General features: G+C 50.9%; 1 protein-coding gene across 1 annotated transcript; it reads left to right on the top strand.

The window, feature by feature from the left end:
• Positions 1 to 2,710: 2,710 nt before the first annotated feature.
• Positions 2,711 to 15,100, top strand: MORN4 (MORN repeat containing 4). Its single transcript, XM_075534348.1, has 6 exons — positions 2,711 to 2,906; positions 5,540 to 5,587; positions 10,952 to 11,048; positions 12,718 to 12,832; positions 13,194 to 13,303; positions 13,850 to 15,100. Exons 3-6 carry the CDS (start codon positions 10,982 to 10,984, stop codon positions 13,996 to 13,998), a joined length of 441 nt encoding a protein of 146 aa, XP_075390463.1. The 5' UTR covers positions 2,711 to 2,906; positions 5,540 to 5,587; positions 10,952 to 10,981; the 3' UTR covers positions 13,999 to 15,100.
• The last annotated feature ends 729 nt before the right edge of the window (positions 15,101 to 15,829 follow it).

The raw sequence follows: 15,829 nt of genomic DNA, 5'->3' as shown, positions 1-15,829 counted from the left end.
AAAAAATCAGACCTTAATCTACTTATAGGTTTTTCTTTCTTTCTAATTTTTTAAAATTTATTTATTCTTCTATGGGTAATTGGTTTCTTTTTTTGTTGTCATCGCTGTGTTCTCACCCATCGCCTATCTTGCTATGGCTTGATTTTTGGTACATATTATTTCTACAGGTCTATCCAGAAAAGAAAGACTGGATGAATTGTCTGGAGGAGAAAACAACGGGACCAATGGTTCCCGGGGGACATGGGAGAGGGGGAGGAGGGGGTAAGGAGGTGGTGCTGACTAACCCAGGGACAGGGGAGCAACAAGTGACCCAAAATCAGTGGCAAGGAGGGTGTGAGAGGCCTGGTAGGGATTCAGCAAGGGCAAGGTAACGGAGAGAAATTACTGAAACTCAAATGAAGGCTGAGCATAATAATGGAACAAGAGGAAAGTGTAAGGAAATAGAGGAAAGAACTAGATGACAAAGAATATTTACACGGGTCTAAAGACTAGAATGTATATATGTAAATATATTTATATGCGTGTGGGGAAACAGACCTATGTGCATATATTTATAGGCTTAGTATTAAGGCAGCAGATGGACATTAGGCCTCCACTCAAGCTCCTTAGTCAATGCAAGAACATGTTGCTTTATTAAATTGGCATTCCAGGATGCACACCTTCCTGACATGATTGCTGAACTACACATTACATCAGTGGGTGCCCTCCTTCCTGATACAATCAATGAAGGCAAACGTGTGCATAAGCAAATGTGGTGAAGAAAGCTAATGGTTCCCAGCTATCAAAAGATATAGCGTCTGGGGTATTGGAGGCTCAAAGATAAACAAGTGGCCTTCTAGTTCAGAAGCAACAAAGCCCACATGGAAGAAACACACCAGCCTGTGTGACCATGAGCTGTCGAAGGAAACCAGGTATCAAGCATCAAGGAACAAAAAATCCTATCATTGTAAATGTGTGAGTTCAGAGTGGAGACTCAAAGCCAATTGGTAATGGGTGAGTGCAGAGTGGAGACTCAAAGCCCATCGACAACCAACTGGACACACCCTTACTGAAGAATTGTGTGGAGGAGATGAGCCAGTCATGGTGCAAGGTAGCAACGAATAAACATATAACTTTCCTCTAGTTCTTAAATACTTCCTCCCCCCCACTATCATGATCCCAATTCTACCTTACAAGTCTGGTTAGACCAGAGGATGTAAATGGTACAGATAGCAACTGGAAACACAGGGAATCCAGGACAGATGACTCCTCCAGGACCAGGGGTGAGAGTGGCTATGCCTGGGCAGTGGAGGGAACGTGGGGTAGAAAGAGGGAACTGATTACAAGAATCTACGTATAGCCTCCTCCCTGGGGGATGGACTGAAGAGAAGAGGGCAGGGGGAGATGCCGGACAGTGTAACATATGACAAAATGATAATTTACAAATTATGAAGGGTTCATGGGGTAGGGGGAGTGAGGACGGAGGGGGGAAACGAGCAGCTGATATTAAGGACTCAAGTAGAAGGCAAATGTTTGAGAAGGATGTTGGCAACAAATGTACATATGCGCTTGACAAATGTACATATGCGCTTGACATATGGATGGATGGATGTATAGTGATAAGAATTGTACGAGCCCCCAATAAAATGATTTTTTTTAAAAAAGAGTACAAAAGTGGCCCTTTTCAGCTTCTCAAGTTGCTCCTCAGAGGCCTTGCAGCATCTCCTGTGGCCTCAAGATTCCTCTGGCCTCAGGACTCCACATGCGGGTGTGAAGGGTCCTGAGGGCACCTGTGTAAACCTGAAGCTTCTTTTATCTTTCATAAAACTCACTTGGATCAGGATCCAGGCTTTAGAGTGAAATCCTTCTCCAGTGATGCCAAAGACTAAGGTATATTTCTCCAACAGGAGAGATCTAACATAACCACTACACCACCAGGGCTTCTAAGCACTAATAAGAAGGAGAAGGAGGAGGAGGAGGAGAAAAAGGCTTCTCACTTGTAGAATTCAAAACATACTACACAGTTGTGGTAATCAAAACAGCCTGGTACAGGTACAATGAGAGATTTGAAACAGAATAGAGAACCGAGAAATAAATCCATCCAGTTATAGATAATGAATTTTTAATAAAGGATCAAAACACATTAGTGAAAAAGAAATAGTCACTTAAACAAATGGTACTGTCAAAACTGGATTTCCATTTGCAGAGTCATTAGGATCCAAAGCTCACGCCACAGGCAAAAACAAACCCAAGATGTCTTAAAGACCTAAATGCAGGCGCTAGAACTACAAAGTTTATTAATGAAAAAATAAAGACCAGCTTAGGGGCCCTAATAAATGGCTTATACTATCAAATAAAATGAGAAAAAAAAAAGAGTACACAAGTGTCCTCAAGTTTCAGTGCGTGGCACAGGACTGCCCTTTTCGGTGCTTCTACAATGGACCAAACTTCACCTCTCCGATGCAGTGGGAGCTACGTGGAACTCTGAGACGGGGCCTTGAGGAACAGCGACGGTCGGCGGCACGGACTGAGCAGTGGTCCGTGTTTCCTGTCGAAACCACTTCGTTTGAGGGTCACACTTCCTGTTCCGGAGGAGGCGTGGCCTGGTTGATCGGGCTGGGTTCGGGGACCGCGGGCTCAGCCCGAGCCCTCGTTGCGGTCCGCAGCACGAGCTCTCAGAAACGCCCCGCCCCTCACAAAGATGGCGCCGAGCACGGGCAGAGCCAATCGAAAGCGGCGTTGCTCCCCGTTGCCGTGGCAACAGCCAATGGGCAACGCGCGTCGTGCCCCGTGAGGCTGCCCGGGATGGCGGTGTCCAACGGGGCCGTGCACAGCGTGCTGCCGGGGCAGAGCCGGACTGAGCCACAGTCCGGGCTGTGGGGGTTCCGCGCCGGCGCGCGACGGTCACCCCGAAAGGCAGAGCCCAGGTTGGCTGGCAGCGCCGGTGGGAGCGAGGGGGTCGCGAGACTGTTTCCTGGGTGGCTTGGAAGGGAGGCTCGGAGCAGGAGAGCGAGGGGCTGCGGAATACATCTCCGTCAGGACGTCCACCTGTCGGGTCCCACGCGGCGCCTCCGCTCGCGGATGGAGGCTGGCGCCCGGGGGAAGCCGAGGCACCGGGTCCGCGCGTGGACAGTGCGGGGCTGGGCCAGGAGGGGCGGCAGGCCGGTGGACCAGGCTGGTCGGGAGAGACAGGGACGGAGTTGCAGGAATGTGGCGGGAGATGGGGTGGGGAAGCCGCCCGGGAAGGGTTGTCGTCTTCTGGTCTAGGGCTTTGTTTGATTGGGGCACCGCCTTCACCACACCTTAAAGGACGCACGCCCGTCCGTGAACATGCCACAATTCGTAGATGGATGGGGGGGCCTTCCTGCAGTCTAGCATCTTGGGGACCACCTGACACTTCGCTGTGTTAGAATCTGGCTCAGGCATTTTCTTGATCCATGAAATAGAATTCTGGAAGCATTACTCTGCCACGCCCGCCCCAGCTCTGGTTTTTGTTTGTTTTTAACCTTTCTGATGCCCGGATTTTCTTTTCATGTCCTTCAATTGCACCGCCCCACCTTCTTCCCAAAAAATGCCTTTGTATGGTAGAAGGCATTTGTTTACAGCAGAATAGATGGAGTTAAAACTTATTGTAGTTATTTCCAGCTCATTTTAAAACACCAAAAAGTAGAACATTTGACTCAAAATAAGCCTAGTCTTTCTCATAGATCTTCATCCTGGCATTCTAAGAGCCTAATAACTGCCCACTTCTTTATTTATATTGACGTATGCTGCAGTTGAGTGGTTCCCTCAGATCAAGAAGGGCTGTGCAGTCATCCTCACAAACAACTTGGGGCTTTTTTCTTCTTTCTTTCACACACTGATGTGGACTCCCCATTTCCCCCTCCTTCTGCCAGGTGCTCAGGTTACAATCTTCATATTTCTATCAATCTCACTGCCTTTACATATCTATAACTGAGAGGGAAACTGACAGGATGGTCAACTTTGGGGGAGGGTGCCTTTGTCCAATCATTGCAAAGCTACAGAGGGCTTTAAAAGGTTTATTGATAAATTCCTTTATCCTTTAATTTGCTATTTCCACTAACTTTTGGAAGCCCTTTCCTGTATGCCGATAGTCAAAGTGCCTGCTTCCAAATAATATTCTTTGGTTAAAAAAAATTGACTTCCCCTTTTAGTATTTCCTTGGTAAAAACAATAAAAATATATAATCCTCTTCTTTTGGACAGTTTACTGTTATTGCATAAGCGTTCTATAATAGGTTTGATTTGCTAGCCATGTCCCCTGTGTGCTGTCTTACATTCATGGATACATTTGCAGCATAGGTTAACATATGTAGAAATAGCCTCCCCCAAATCTATATACAGCTGTAAATACAGTCCATGCTCCTTCCCACGCCAGTTCATCTTCCTTGTTAGCCATAACCAACCCCCTGAAAGAATGAGTTGCTAGGCCGAGAGTGTCTGCACCCTAGTTTCCATGGAGTCAGTGTTTTGCACCCTACTTTGATGATTAGCAGTGATCTGCATCCTTGTCTGGTGACAGAGGGCTTAGAAGCTTGTATGCAGCTATCTCAAGTGCAAATATTGGTCCCTCTCTTTCTGGAGCAAAGAGGAGTGAAGAACATCGAAGACATCAGGAAACAATTAGCCCAGTGGTCTAGTGGACCACTCAAACATGTCTCCATGACCTTGAACCCAGAAGAACCAGATGGTGCCAACTCCAGCACCCACCACGCTGAAAGGGATGACATTGGAAGGGCCTGGATAGACTGGTAGAAAATGTGCACCAAACTCAAAATCATTCAAAAGACCAGACTAGCTAGTTGGAGCCTCTGGGAGTAGGTTCCTTAGTCACCCTTCTGACCTCAAACCCCTTACCACTGTGAAGGAATTTTAGCCAAATAATAATAAGGTGAAAGGAGTCTTGGTGCCCGAAGAACTAGGTATCAGATTGCTTATAATCAGGATGCTCGTGGCTCACACCTCCAGCCCCTCCATTGGGGAAAGGGGAAGCGGTCTGCTCTTAGAGATACTGAGTCTCATGAATCCTCGGGAGCAGTTCCACTCTGCCCCAGAGGGTCACCAGGATGAGCAGTTGACTCAGTGGCCATGAGCTTGGGCTCCTAAGGTAAACAATGACATCAGGGAGATATATACTCCTTAGAGTTATCAACCATTTGAAGTCAAAAGAGCATTTTCCCAAGAAGAACATTCACAAGACAGGAAGGGTTGGGAAAATGGGAAGTACAGGGAGGAAGCGGAATCAGTAGTGTTACATTGTGGAGATTGCGATCAATGCTATGAAACCCAATGTATGGGAATTGTTGAACGGAAACCTGGTTTGCTCTGGAAGCCTTCACTCCATTCACAATAAGTGCTTAGGGGGGCAAAGGTGTGGTTTTCTAAAAAGACAGATTGGGAACAGAAGTTTTTGTTACTGCCTCAGAATTCTGTTAGAAAATGTCAGAGGCAAGAAAAGAACAAAAGAGCAGGGAGATGGTCTTAATGCGTGGACTGATCGTGTATTGGTTTACTGAGGCAAAACAATTCTTTTCTTTTAGGAAAATACTTGGATTGATCGTTTGCCACCCATCAAGAGTACAGACGTGGTAAGTGTTTAAACCTCTCTAAGCCATCTATTCTCTTTCAAAAGATGGTTCCAACGATGGATGCAAAGGCTAATGTGCCTCCTTTATTGAATGGGTTTATCAGTCTATGTCAGCACTGGGTCAACACTGGCCGGCTCTCCTTTATTAAACTAGATTTTGTGTTTGTTACCATGGCTACCCACAAAATGCCTTATTTGGGGCTGTACAGCCGAATAGTAGCATAAACCGAAAAGCCCCCGACAGTGGCCCAGGCAGTGTTGCTGTCAATCAGGTGGGCACATGTAGAAGCTGCCCCTAAAGGTGCCCCACTGTGGTCTGAGACCAGGAGTTCCACACGTGTTGTCTTTAAATTTGTACTTCTGGTGTGTTCTTGGAATGACATCATTTTGACAAGCAACTGCCAAAGGGAATGTGCTAAATCTTTGTGCATCAAGAACGACTGGGCATTTGACATAGGAACTCCTGAAAACAAGCAGGAGAGAGTGATGGCAGGGATCGGTTGAGCAAAAGTATTCCAGTTAAAGTGCTGTGTAACAGATTAACCCCCAAAAGAACCATTTTATGATGCTCTTGAGTCCTGGGGGACAGGACTTAGGACAGAGAACCCTGGGTCTCTGCTCCAGGGTCTCTGGAATTGGGAAGACACAGTCGTTGGGCCTGGGATCCTCTGAAGGCTCTTTCACGCATGCCTGCCATCTGGCCTGGGGTGACTTACACAGCACTGCTACCTGGATGGCGGGCCTCTCTGTGGCTTGGCAGCCTCGGCATCGTCAGATGTTTTATGAGGCAGCTTGTGAGGTGGAGGTCGCATCACATCTTACGATCTCACTTCAGGCCATCTCTTGGTCCTGTTCTGGTACTGTCTTGGTCACAAGGACCCCACTCGAGGGCGAGGTAATGGCAAGGTGAGACTCTCCAAGGGCATGAGGCACAGCAGGGGGTATTGCAACAATAGAGTCTGCTGTTTGGCCCTCGTCCTGCTGAGTTACCAGCTGGCTGCTAACCAGGGCTTCAGCAGCTGGACATCCCCAGCGCTCTACAGGAGGAGGCTTTCACAGCTGTAACAGTGACCGTCTTGGAGACCCACGGGGCAGCTCTGCCCTGTCCTTCAGGAGCACTGTGAGTCAACTGACTGGGTGGCTGTGAGTGAACATTTGGTCATAAGATCATCTTTCGAGATTGATTGGCCTCCTTGAAGTATTTGATTAATACTCCACCAGCCATCCACCTACCAAAAGTGGCCTCGGGTTGACAACTTGAGGGTCTGGCTAGTACTTTATCCAAAGATAATCATCACACTGAAGTACCTTTCACAAAATTCCCCTGCTTCCAGGGACCTTCCCCTGGTCCTTGTAGAACGAGGTAGTAAGCTATTAGTATGCTGTTATTAAGAAGCTTCATGGAGCGGTGGGAAAAAGTCAACAGACCCAAGAGGCTGCTCGCATTGAGCCTCTGTGTAGTCATTCTGGCGCCTGGGATCACCTGCCAGTAACTCCATGCCAGCTGATGCCCGGAATGGGCTCTTACAATCGTCCTCTACATAGGTTTGGTGTTTGTATTTTGGCATGGTGGTTTCGCTATCCAATCCAGTGTAGACACAGCTCTTCAGGTTCTGACTGACTTGTTTTGAAGGAATGAGGTCTTTCAGAGTTACGCCCTCAGCTGACTTCAGTGCCCTGGCCCACATCGTGCTGGGAAGAACCGGAGATGGCCTATCAGAATGCTCATCTGGATTGGAAAGACTTTCCCTTGAGCCTTGTGGCACACTGCTCTTCCTCTCATGAATGTTGTATTTGCCCTGGAGTCCTATTGACCTTCCCCCAGGCACACCCTTGTCTGAGCTCACTACCAGAGGCTGGTGAGCCTGAAATTGGATGCTGCCCTAATGGAACGTGGCCTGGGCAGAGAGGACACAGGCGGGGACCAGCACCCCCTCTGAGGAAATAGCCTCCAGAAACTTTGAGGGGCTGTCACACAAGAAGGACGTGGCGTGACGCTCCAGAACATTAACTGGAAAAGTCAGACAACCCCTGTTGGACCTGGGGGGTCACTCCCAGACAGCTCTACAAGAGTCTCACCAGCTGGCCTTTCTTAGGGGTTAGAAACCCCACCTGTGGGTGGCAGCTTGAGGACCCTCAGAACCTGCCTGTCCTTCCAGCTGGTAGGAAGCAAGCCTAGAGAGAGCCAGGGCCGAGCCCATCTCTGTCAGAGCATCCTGGGCGCCGGTATCCAAGATCGTTACGCCGTCAAACCACAAGGAAGACCTGCCAGAGGGTGCTGATAGGACAGATGGAAGGCAACTATAGTTTGTTTTGCATCAACTTAGTATTTGCCTCATTCGTCAAAATTGTTGCTGTCCCTCACCCCTAAAACCTGGTGTGCGGAGGATGGCAGTAGCTTGTTACATAGCATATGTCTACCGTGGGGTCGACGCTGGCTCACAGCGCCCTCGAGGACAGATGAGAACTGCCCCTGTGAGTTTCCGAGACTAGCTGTTTACGGGCGTAGAAAGCCCCATCTCTCTCCCAAGGGGCAGCTGGTGCTTTCGAACTGTTGGCCCTGTGGTTAACAGTTCAAATCTCAACCTCTGTGCCCCCAGGGCTCCATGTCACATATATGTACTTTAAGGATCTCTTTTTTTTTTTTTTGGTGTGGGGGAAGAAAAGAAACATTTAACTGACAGTGTCAGAAAACAAAATAATAACATAAATTATCAAGGGTTCATGAGGGAGAGGGGAGCGGGGAGAGGGGTTCATGAGGGGAGGGGAAAATGAGGAGCTGATGCCAGGGACTTGGGTGCAGAGCAAATGTTTTGAGAATGACAAGGGCAATGAATGTACAAATGTGCCTGACACAATTGATGTATGTGTGGATTGTGATAAGAGTTGCATGAGCCCCTAATAAAATGATTAAAAACAAAAAAAACAACTTGCTGCCACTGGAGTCTGTGCCGACTCATAGCGACCCTATAGCACAGGGTAGAACTGCCTTGTGAGTTTCTGAGATGCTAACTCTTTTGGGAGTAGAAAGTCCCATCTTTCTCCCTAGGAGCTGCTGGTGGCTTTGAACTGCTGATCTTGCAGTTAGCAGCTGACCACGTAACCACTACGTCAGGCAGTATTTAATCCACATGTTGACACTGGTCTCCAGAGGTGAGGAGATGAAGTTCAGAGAAGCTTAAATCACCTGGTGAAGGTTGCACGAATCCAATTCAAACCCAGGTCTCGGCCACTAAGGTCCACAATACTACTCCACCGGGAGGCAGTGCGGGTTGGAGACGGTGTTTCAAAGCACGGGCTGCAAAGGCTGATTGCCAACATCCACACGTTAGCTCGGTAGCGTTAGTTTACGTACTGGCCTCTGTGCCTCAGTTACCTCTTCTCTAAAGTAGCAGTAGCAGTAGTACCCCCTCAAAGAGGTGCTGTGAAGATGAAATTAAATCATGTATTTTTAAAATACAACAGAGCACGGCCCAGTAAATGCTTATCGATGTCACAGAGGTAACTCCAGAAGCTTCTTTGGGGGCGAACTCAAATCAGTTCATGGGTGCTCTGCTGGAAATGGGGAGTGTAAATAACCCAGCACAGTCACAGATGGGGGACGACCACAAACCGAGTGCACATTTAAGTATGCTTGTATGGAAGGTGCAGGTGCCTTTGTGCTGTGGAGCTGTGGCGCCTGCTTTTAGGAACACCACCGGACTTTTCACAGTCGAGGTTCCAACACCCCGTTAACACTGACTGCGGGTTTTGACCCCTCTGGGACATCATTGGAAGGCAAATGAAGGCAGCCATTGCACCACCATCCCCCTCTACCCCCCCGCCCCGCAGGATGACAGGTGCTAGACTTTAGAGACTGAAGGGTCTGCCACTTCTGGCCACAGTGCCCTGAAGACGTGTACTTGCCCTCTCAGAACTCAGGCAGGTGCCTGGGAACAGCCACTTGGTTCAGCTTAACTATGGTGTATTGTTTAGAGAGCATATCACACGGTATTTTCATTGATTGGAGTAGTAATAGTAATAGTCCACACGTTTCCATGTGTGTCAGACTCCCGTGATGTGCTTGTCAATACTACAAATTCCCAGGCTCTCGCCGTGTAGACTCTGTCTGGTTCATTAGGTCTGGGTTTGGACCTCAGACTGAACATTATCACAGTCAGTTGCAAAAACACGGTGTTGCTTATATCTGGAAAGGGGGGAGGGTCGAACAAAGAGACGTCTCGATCTGACAAGGATTACACGTTTCTTTCCATATGTTGACTATGCTCTTTGGCTCCAGGTAGACTTAGGATGCTCTGATAATTTTAATGCGCCTTTTATAGGATTCTTTGGGTGACAGACGCCCACCACTGGTTGAAAGTGCATCCACCAGTCCTGAAGGGTCCCCGGTGGTGGTGGGTCATGAGGTAAACTGTTACGCACCGGGGCAGCAGTTCACAGCCACCAGCTTCTACTCATCAAGGAAAAGACGTGGCTTTCTGTCCCTTGAGGGTGACGGCCTGGGAACCCCGTCGGGCAGTTCTGCTCTGTCTTTAGGGTCGCTGTGAGTCGGCCTTGATGCAGGGACGGCAGTGCGTGAGCCATCCTGTGTGTGTGTGTGTGTGTGTGTGTGTGTGTGTGTGTGTGTGTGTGTTTTCTTGTCGCCATAGACATTTACTCTGGTCTCCTACCTGGGTCTGTCCGTCTGTCCGTCAGCGCTGACCAGCTGTAGATTAACTCCTAGGTTCCATGCCAAAACAAGCCAGCCAAACCCAGTGGATGCTGACTCAGAGGGGCCCGACAGGACAGAGTGCAGCACCTTCTTCGGGTTTCTTTCTTTCTTTTTTTTTTTTTTAAATCATTTTATTAGGGGCTCATACAACTCATCACAATCCATACATACATCAATTGTGTAAAGCACATTTGTACATTCGTTGCCCTCATTCTCAAAACATTCACTCTCCACATAAGCCCCTGCCATCAGCTCCTCATTTTCCCCCTCCCTCCCCGTTCTCCCCTCCCTCAGGAACCCTGGATAATTTGTGAATTATTATTGTGTCATATCTTACACTGAGACGGTGAGTTTTCCCAGTGGCAGGAAGCCTCATCTTTCTCCGTGGAGTGGCTGGGCATCGAACTGTCACCGTCCTTATGGTCAGCAGGCCAGCCCTCCAAGAGCTAGCTGGATTGTTTCATTTTTTTTTAAGGAAAGCAAGAGGCTGAGAATGGCTGGGCAGAGGGGGGTGGCAGCCGTGGTTGGAGAGGGGAACACTGTAGTTACAAGCTCCGAGTACACTGATGCCCAGCCAGAGCAGCTGCACCACGGCTTGTGGTCCCTCTGTCAGCCCTGCGGTGACACCAGTCCCTCTCTGCTTGTTTCCTGCAGTTTCCATCCTTTCCTTCTGTAAGCTGCCACATGACGCTGACCCGAGGGTCCTTCACCTACTCCAGTGGGGAGGAGTACCGTGGCGAATGGAAGGAGGGTGAGCAGGACCCCTGGGGGTATCCCGTGATAAACACTCCCTGTGGCTGAAGGATCGGTGTAGGGGACACAGCCGTGGGCTTCCTCCGTCTTCATCTCCAACGCCAGAATCTCATTTCCAACTAGCTCCACCTTCAGTTCCCTGCTAGGATTAAATACAAGAACTGGCACATCCTATTGTCAATGCAGCCTCCAGAACTGAGTTGAGCCTCTCTCCTTGTAAATTTTGAAGTATCAAGCATCCTTTAGTGGGGTTATTTGGGGATTGTTTTGGTAACGGCTGATGAACGAATTCTTTTGAATATTCTTTAAGTGGCCAGAGATTTAGAGAGGACAGAAATCCCGGCAGACACTTGGTGCCAGTGAATCGGAAGACGTGAAGGCAGGTCTGGGAACAAGGAGACACTCCAGAGCAAATGATGTGCAGTGCCTGAGCTTCCGGTGATGACTCTTTCCTTTGGAAGCATCTAGTCGGGAGTGGGAACGACATCTCTCTGGAGCCCGAGGCCATCCAAGAAGCGCTTTTTCAAAGGATGTTCTGTGTGGGAACTCAGTCTGGCCCTTTAAGGTCTTTCGGGTCCAATCGGGAGGCTGGACTTTGGACAGCTTTGCAGGTGAAGAACAAGGATCCTCTGAGCAGACCTGCAGCAGGTTCCTTCTTTCAGTTAGAGCCCTGCAGCTGAGGAATCCCTTCCCTTTGAGAGGAGAAACCGTGCAGCTATGATGTGACCCTTGCCTTCCTCCCCTCAAGCCTGTCCACTGGCCTCCTCAGCCCTTCCCGTCCCCCTTTTTATTTGTTTGTTTGTCCTTATAGTTATTTGTAACTTGTAGAATACAAGATAAATCATTTCCAAAACAAATTTGATTCATCATATAAGCCAAGAAAACTAAAATGAAATAAATATAAAACAAAAGAGTATTGGAGATGACCTTTGTTCTAAGTAACAAGTCTAATGAGTTTTGATGCTGTATATCCATCGGTTATAACATTTTTTTTTCAATCGTTTTAGTAGGAACTCATACAACTCATCACAATCCATGCATACATCAATTGTGTAAAGCACATTTGTACATTCATTGCCCTCATCATTCTCAAACCTCTCATCCCCATTCCTACAGTCGTCTAGCCTTGAGGCTTCCTGGGCAGTCAGCCCCCTCACACTCTGTCTCAAGAGCATCATGGCTCCTCCGTTGCCGGTCCGTCCAGCGGTGGAGCCCAGCTCCTACGTTTGCCACCTTGTTTCACGGTGCTGAGGCCCCTTTCTGACTCCTCAGAGGCAAGGCTGCACCGGAAGTGCTGAGGGCTCCAGAGTCCCACAGTCTGTTTGCTTTCTGGCTCTGCCACCGGCTCCTTCTGTGACCTGAAGAACGCTGTATCCTTGCCGCATCAGTAGAGACAGCCGTAGGCCTGTCCCTGCCCCGGAGGTTGTCCTAAGGATGACGGCATAAGTTAACAACCGCCCAGTGCTTGGCTCCCTCTGACTAGGAATGCTTTGGGAGTCGGGTTTTCTCCATGCTGGGTTCAGGCTGGGAGTTGTCTGGCCCGAGATGGCTCCTGCTTCTCTGCTGTCCTGTGTGGGGGGTGGGGGAAGGTACGGGGTGCTGTCGGCATGACTGACAGGGGACCTGCAGCTGCGCCGGCCCTTCCTGACTCCCGTCTGTCTCTTCAGGCCGTAGGCATGGCTTTGGCCAGCTGCTGTTTGCGGACGGTGGCACCTACCTGGGCCACTTTGAGAACGGGCTGTTTAATGGCTTCGGGGTCTTGACCTTCTCAGACGGCTCAAGGTGGGTGTCCTGCCGGCTCGTGTTTTTCCCTGCTGTGAGAACGGGGCAACGGGGAGACGGAGCTGGTGAAACCAGAGCTTGTCTTACACCCTGCAGGAAACAGGAAAGGATCACGATGGCCTTTTGAGTGGATCCAAGATTCAAAATGGCCGGGTGGCGAGGGGCCTGCACCCCCTCTCCCGCACACCCACCTGTGTCCCGGGGTCACACAACCTCTGCCCCTTCTGGGGTGGGTGGGAGTGGTGCCCTGCACCAGGCGCAGCTCCCCGTGCTCCTTGCCATTCTTAAATTGGTATCTACTCAGTGACCCTGGTCAGGTGACCCCACCCCCACAGCGACGGGCATGTCGGTTTCTCTGCAGGTATGAGGGGGAGTTTGCCCAGGGAAAGTTCAATGGCGTCGGGGTCTTCGTTCGGCACGACAACATGACCTTTGAAGGGGAGTTCAAAAACGGCAGAGTGGATGGTTTCGGTGAGTTGCCGCCCAGCTGGAGGGGTGGCGGTGGCTTCTGTGAGCATGACCAAGAACCAGACCCACCGACATCCAGTCAGCCCCGACTCCCAGTGACCCTGTAGGTCAGGGTAGAACTGCGCCCGACTGTCACTGCTTTGGGGACTAGGAAGCCTCGTCTTTCTCCCGCCAGTGTGAGCACACTCTCTCATAGAGCCCCCGGTGGGTTTACAGGAGTAGAGAGCCCAGTGTCTCCCAAGAAGCTGCTGGTGGTTTCAAATAGCTGAGCCTGCGGATCTCAGCGCAATGCGTAACCACTGTGCCACTGGGGCTCCTGTGAGTGAGTGAGTGCAGGCACCTTTTCCACTTTAGTTCCTGATGGGTGGGTTCCCCGATCCATAGTGGCGGTGCGCTCCTGCCTGTACACAAAACTTCCTCCAGGAGCGTTCTCGCTCTCTCTCTCTCTCTCTCTCTCTCTCTCTCTCTCTCTCTGGGCCGCTGCATAGTGACTTGGTCGGGTGTGCCATCATCTCACCTCTCCCCCCGTGTTCTCTGTCCTCCCCAAAGGGCTGCTGACTTTCCCTGACGGCTCTCACGGGGTCCCCCGCAACGAGGGCCTGTTTGAGAACAACAAGCTGCTGCGCCGAGAGAAGTGCTCAGGGGTGGTCCAGCGGGCACAGGGCGCCTCCAAGTCAGCCCGGAGCCTCACCGCCTGACGGGGCCTGGGCTCCCACTGGCAAGCGGAGGGCAAAGCAAAGGCCCCAGCGGTTCCCTGGAGTTGGACCGATGGACCGACCCATGGGCTGGCAGCCCTGTGACGTAGGTGCCCCATCACCTGCCGGTCAGGAAGTTGCCGCCCACAGAAAAGACCCAAGGAGCCTGGCCCAGAGAGCCAGCGGCCCCTGTTCCCAGTTCTGCCCCTCCGTCTGTAAGTAGCCCAGATGTGCGTGTGTAGATGACAGAGGCACCTCCTGCTCTCACCTGTTGGTCCCCCTCTGTCCCCCAAACCTTGGGTTACCCAGGGTGGGCCCCATGCTGCCTCCACGTCATCATCTGCCTGGTTGTGCCCAATGTCTTCACCCTGTCCACATTAGGGGCAGAGCCTCCTGGCTCCAACTCCGGGCTAGTGCTTTGGGCTGCCCTGGAGAAGTAATAGAAAAAGAGGGTGGAGGTGGGGGTAACTCCATACCCCATGGTGAAGTCCCCAGTCAGAGCTGCCCAGTCTGGGGAGCCTCATGCACGACTGGTGGGAATCCTGGATCCACACCCTCTACCTTGTCTGCAGCACTGGTCCTCGTTTGCGTCTGCGCCTCAGGAGGGCTCTGTGAGTGCAGTTTCCTCTCCACCCACTGTACAAGCCACCTTCCTTACCGGGATTCCAGCAGAGAACCCCCAGCCAGGCCTCCCTTCCTCCTTCGACGTAGCAGGGTCCCTTTACAGGATGTCCATATCTTTCAAAGGCAAGGGGAAGGCCACTCCAGGCCACGCCTTGGGGAGGGCTTGGTCTCATGCAGTTCCTTCCTGGGGGCCCGACAGGTCACACCAACCTCAGCCCCCTGAGATTTAGGTGGAGCTGGCCATGTTGGGCCTGCCGTGAACTTTGAGGACCCCCGGCTCACTGCATCGAGCCCTGGCCATCAGGCCCAGGGACCCAATCCCTTCACGTTACGTCTCAGGACCTGTGGTTACGTGGTGACCAGACCTGCCCCTTCACCCCTGTAGCCTCACTCTGAACGTCTCTTCAGCCGTTGTGTGGAATTCAGCCGTGTACCTATGTGTAACCTCCAAACTGTACTGTTGGTACGGAATAAACGAGTCTCCAGACCGCCTGTCCTTCCTTTCCTGGGCTTGCTCTTGGGCGCCGTCTTCATGAACATAAACCTATTTGCCCTTTCTAAAAGGTCACTGGACTGTGGCTGCCTGATTCTCACCAAACCCCCGTCAGGTAGGAGGAACATTAAACAGACAGGCTCAGGTTGCCCAAACTAGCAAGTGGCGAGGCTGACCAGGCCTGTGTCCTGGCCTCCCTGCTGTCCTCCTCACCCTGAGCACGGAGTGCCCCTGTCCCGAGAGACTGGTTACCTCGGGTAAGGCCATTTGGCTGGGGGGTCTCCTTCCCCTGCAGCAAGTCCATGCCATCACGTTGATTCTGACTCATGGCGACCTTACAGGACAGGGCAGAACTGTCCCTACTGCACAGAAGTAGGAAGGCTTCTTTCTCCCCAGCAGCTATGCCGTGAGGGTGCCTTCAGTCTTCCCTGCATGACCCGGTGAGGAAAAGCTAACCCAAACCAACCCCCTGCAGTCTATGTCAGCTCCCCAGAACCCTGACGCACCGTGCTTTCTGGCCCACACGACACGGGGACTGAGTGGCTTCTGCGGCAGAAACGCCCCTGGGGAGGTGCTTTTCTCCCCTGCAGCCAGGCTGGAGGAGGGCACATTTCCCCCAGGTCTGAGCCACCAGACTCTGGGTGTCTGGACAGCCTCAAGCATTTGTCTCACCGCCAGGCCCAGTTAACATTCAAAGACTGCTGCCTCTTTCCAGGC

The sequence above is a fragment of the Tenrec ecaudatus genome, chromosome 16 (genome assembly GCF_050624435.1).
Source record: "Tenrec ecaudatus isolate mTenEca1 chromosome 16, mTenEca1.hap1, whole genome shotgun sequence".
In the NCBI taxonomy this organism is placed as follows: domain Eukaryota; kingdom Metazoa; phylum Chordata; class Mammalia; order Afrosoricida; family Tenrecidae; genus Tenrec; species Tenrec ecaudatus.
This window is presented reverse-complemented; position numbering and strand designations above follow the sequence as displayed.

Excerpts from the sequence above, each read along its gene's own strand:
- MORN4 (XM_075534348.1), top strand. The coding sequence starts at position 10,982 with ATGACGCTGACCCGAGGGTCCTTCACCTACTCCAGTGGGGAGGAGTAC. Across the intron at positions 11,049-12,717 it reads CCGTGGCGAATGGAAGGAGG|GCCGTAGGCATGGCTTTGGC; the intron begins GTGAGCAGGACC and ends CTGTCTCTTCAG. Across the intron at positions 13,304-13,849 it reads CGGCAGAGTGGATGGTTTCG|GGCTGCTGACTTTCCCTGAC; the intron begins GTGAGTTGCCGC and ends TCCTCCCCAAAG.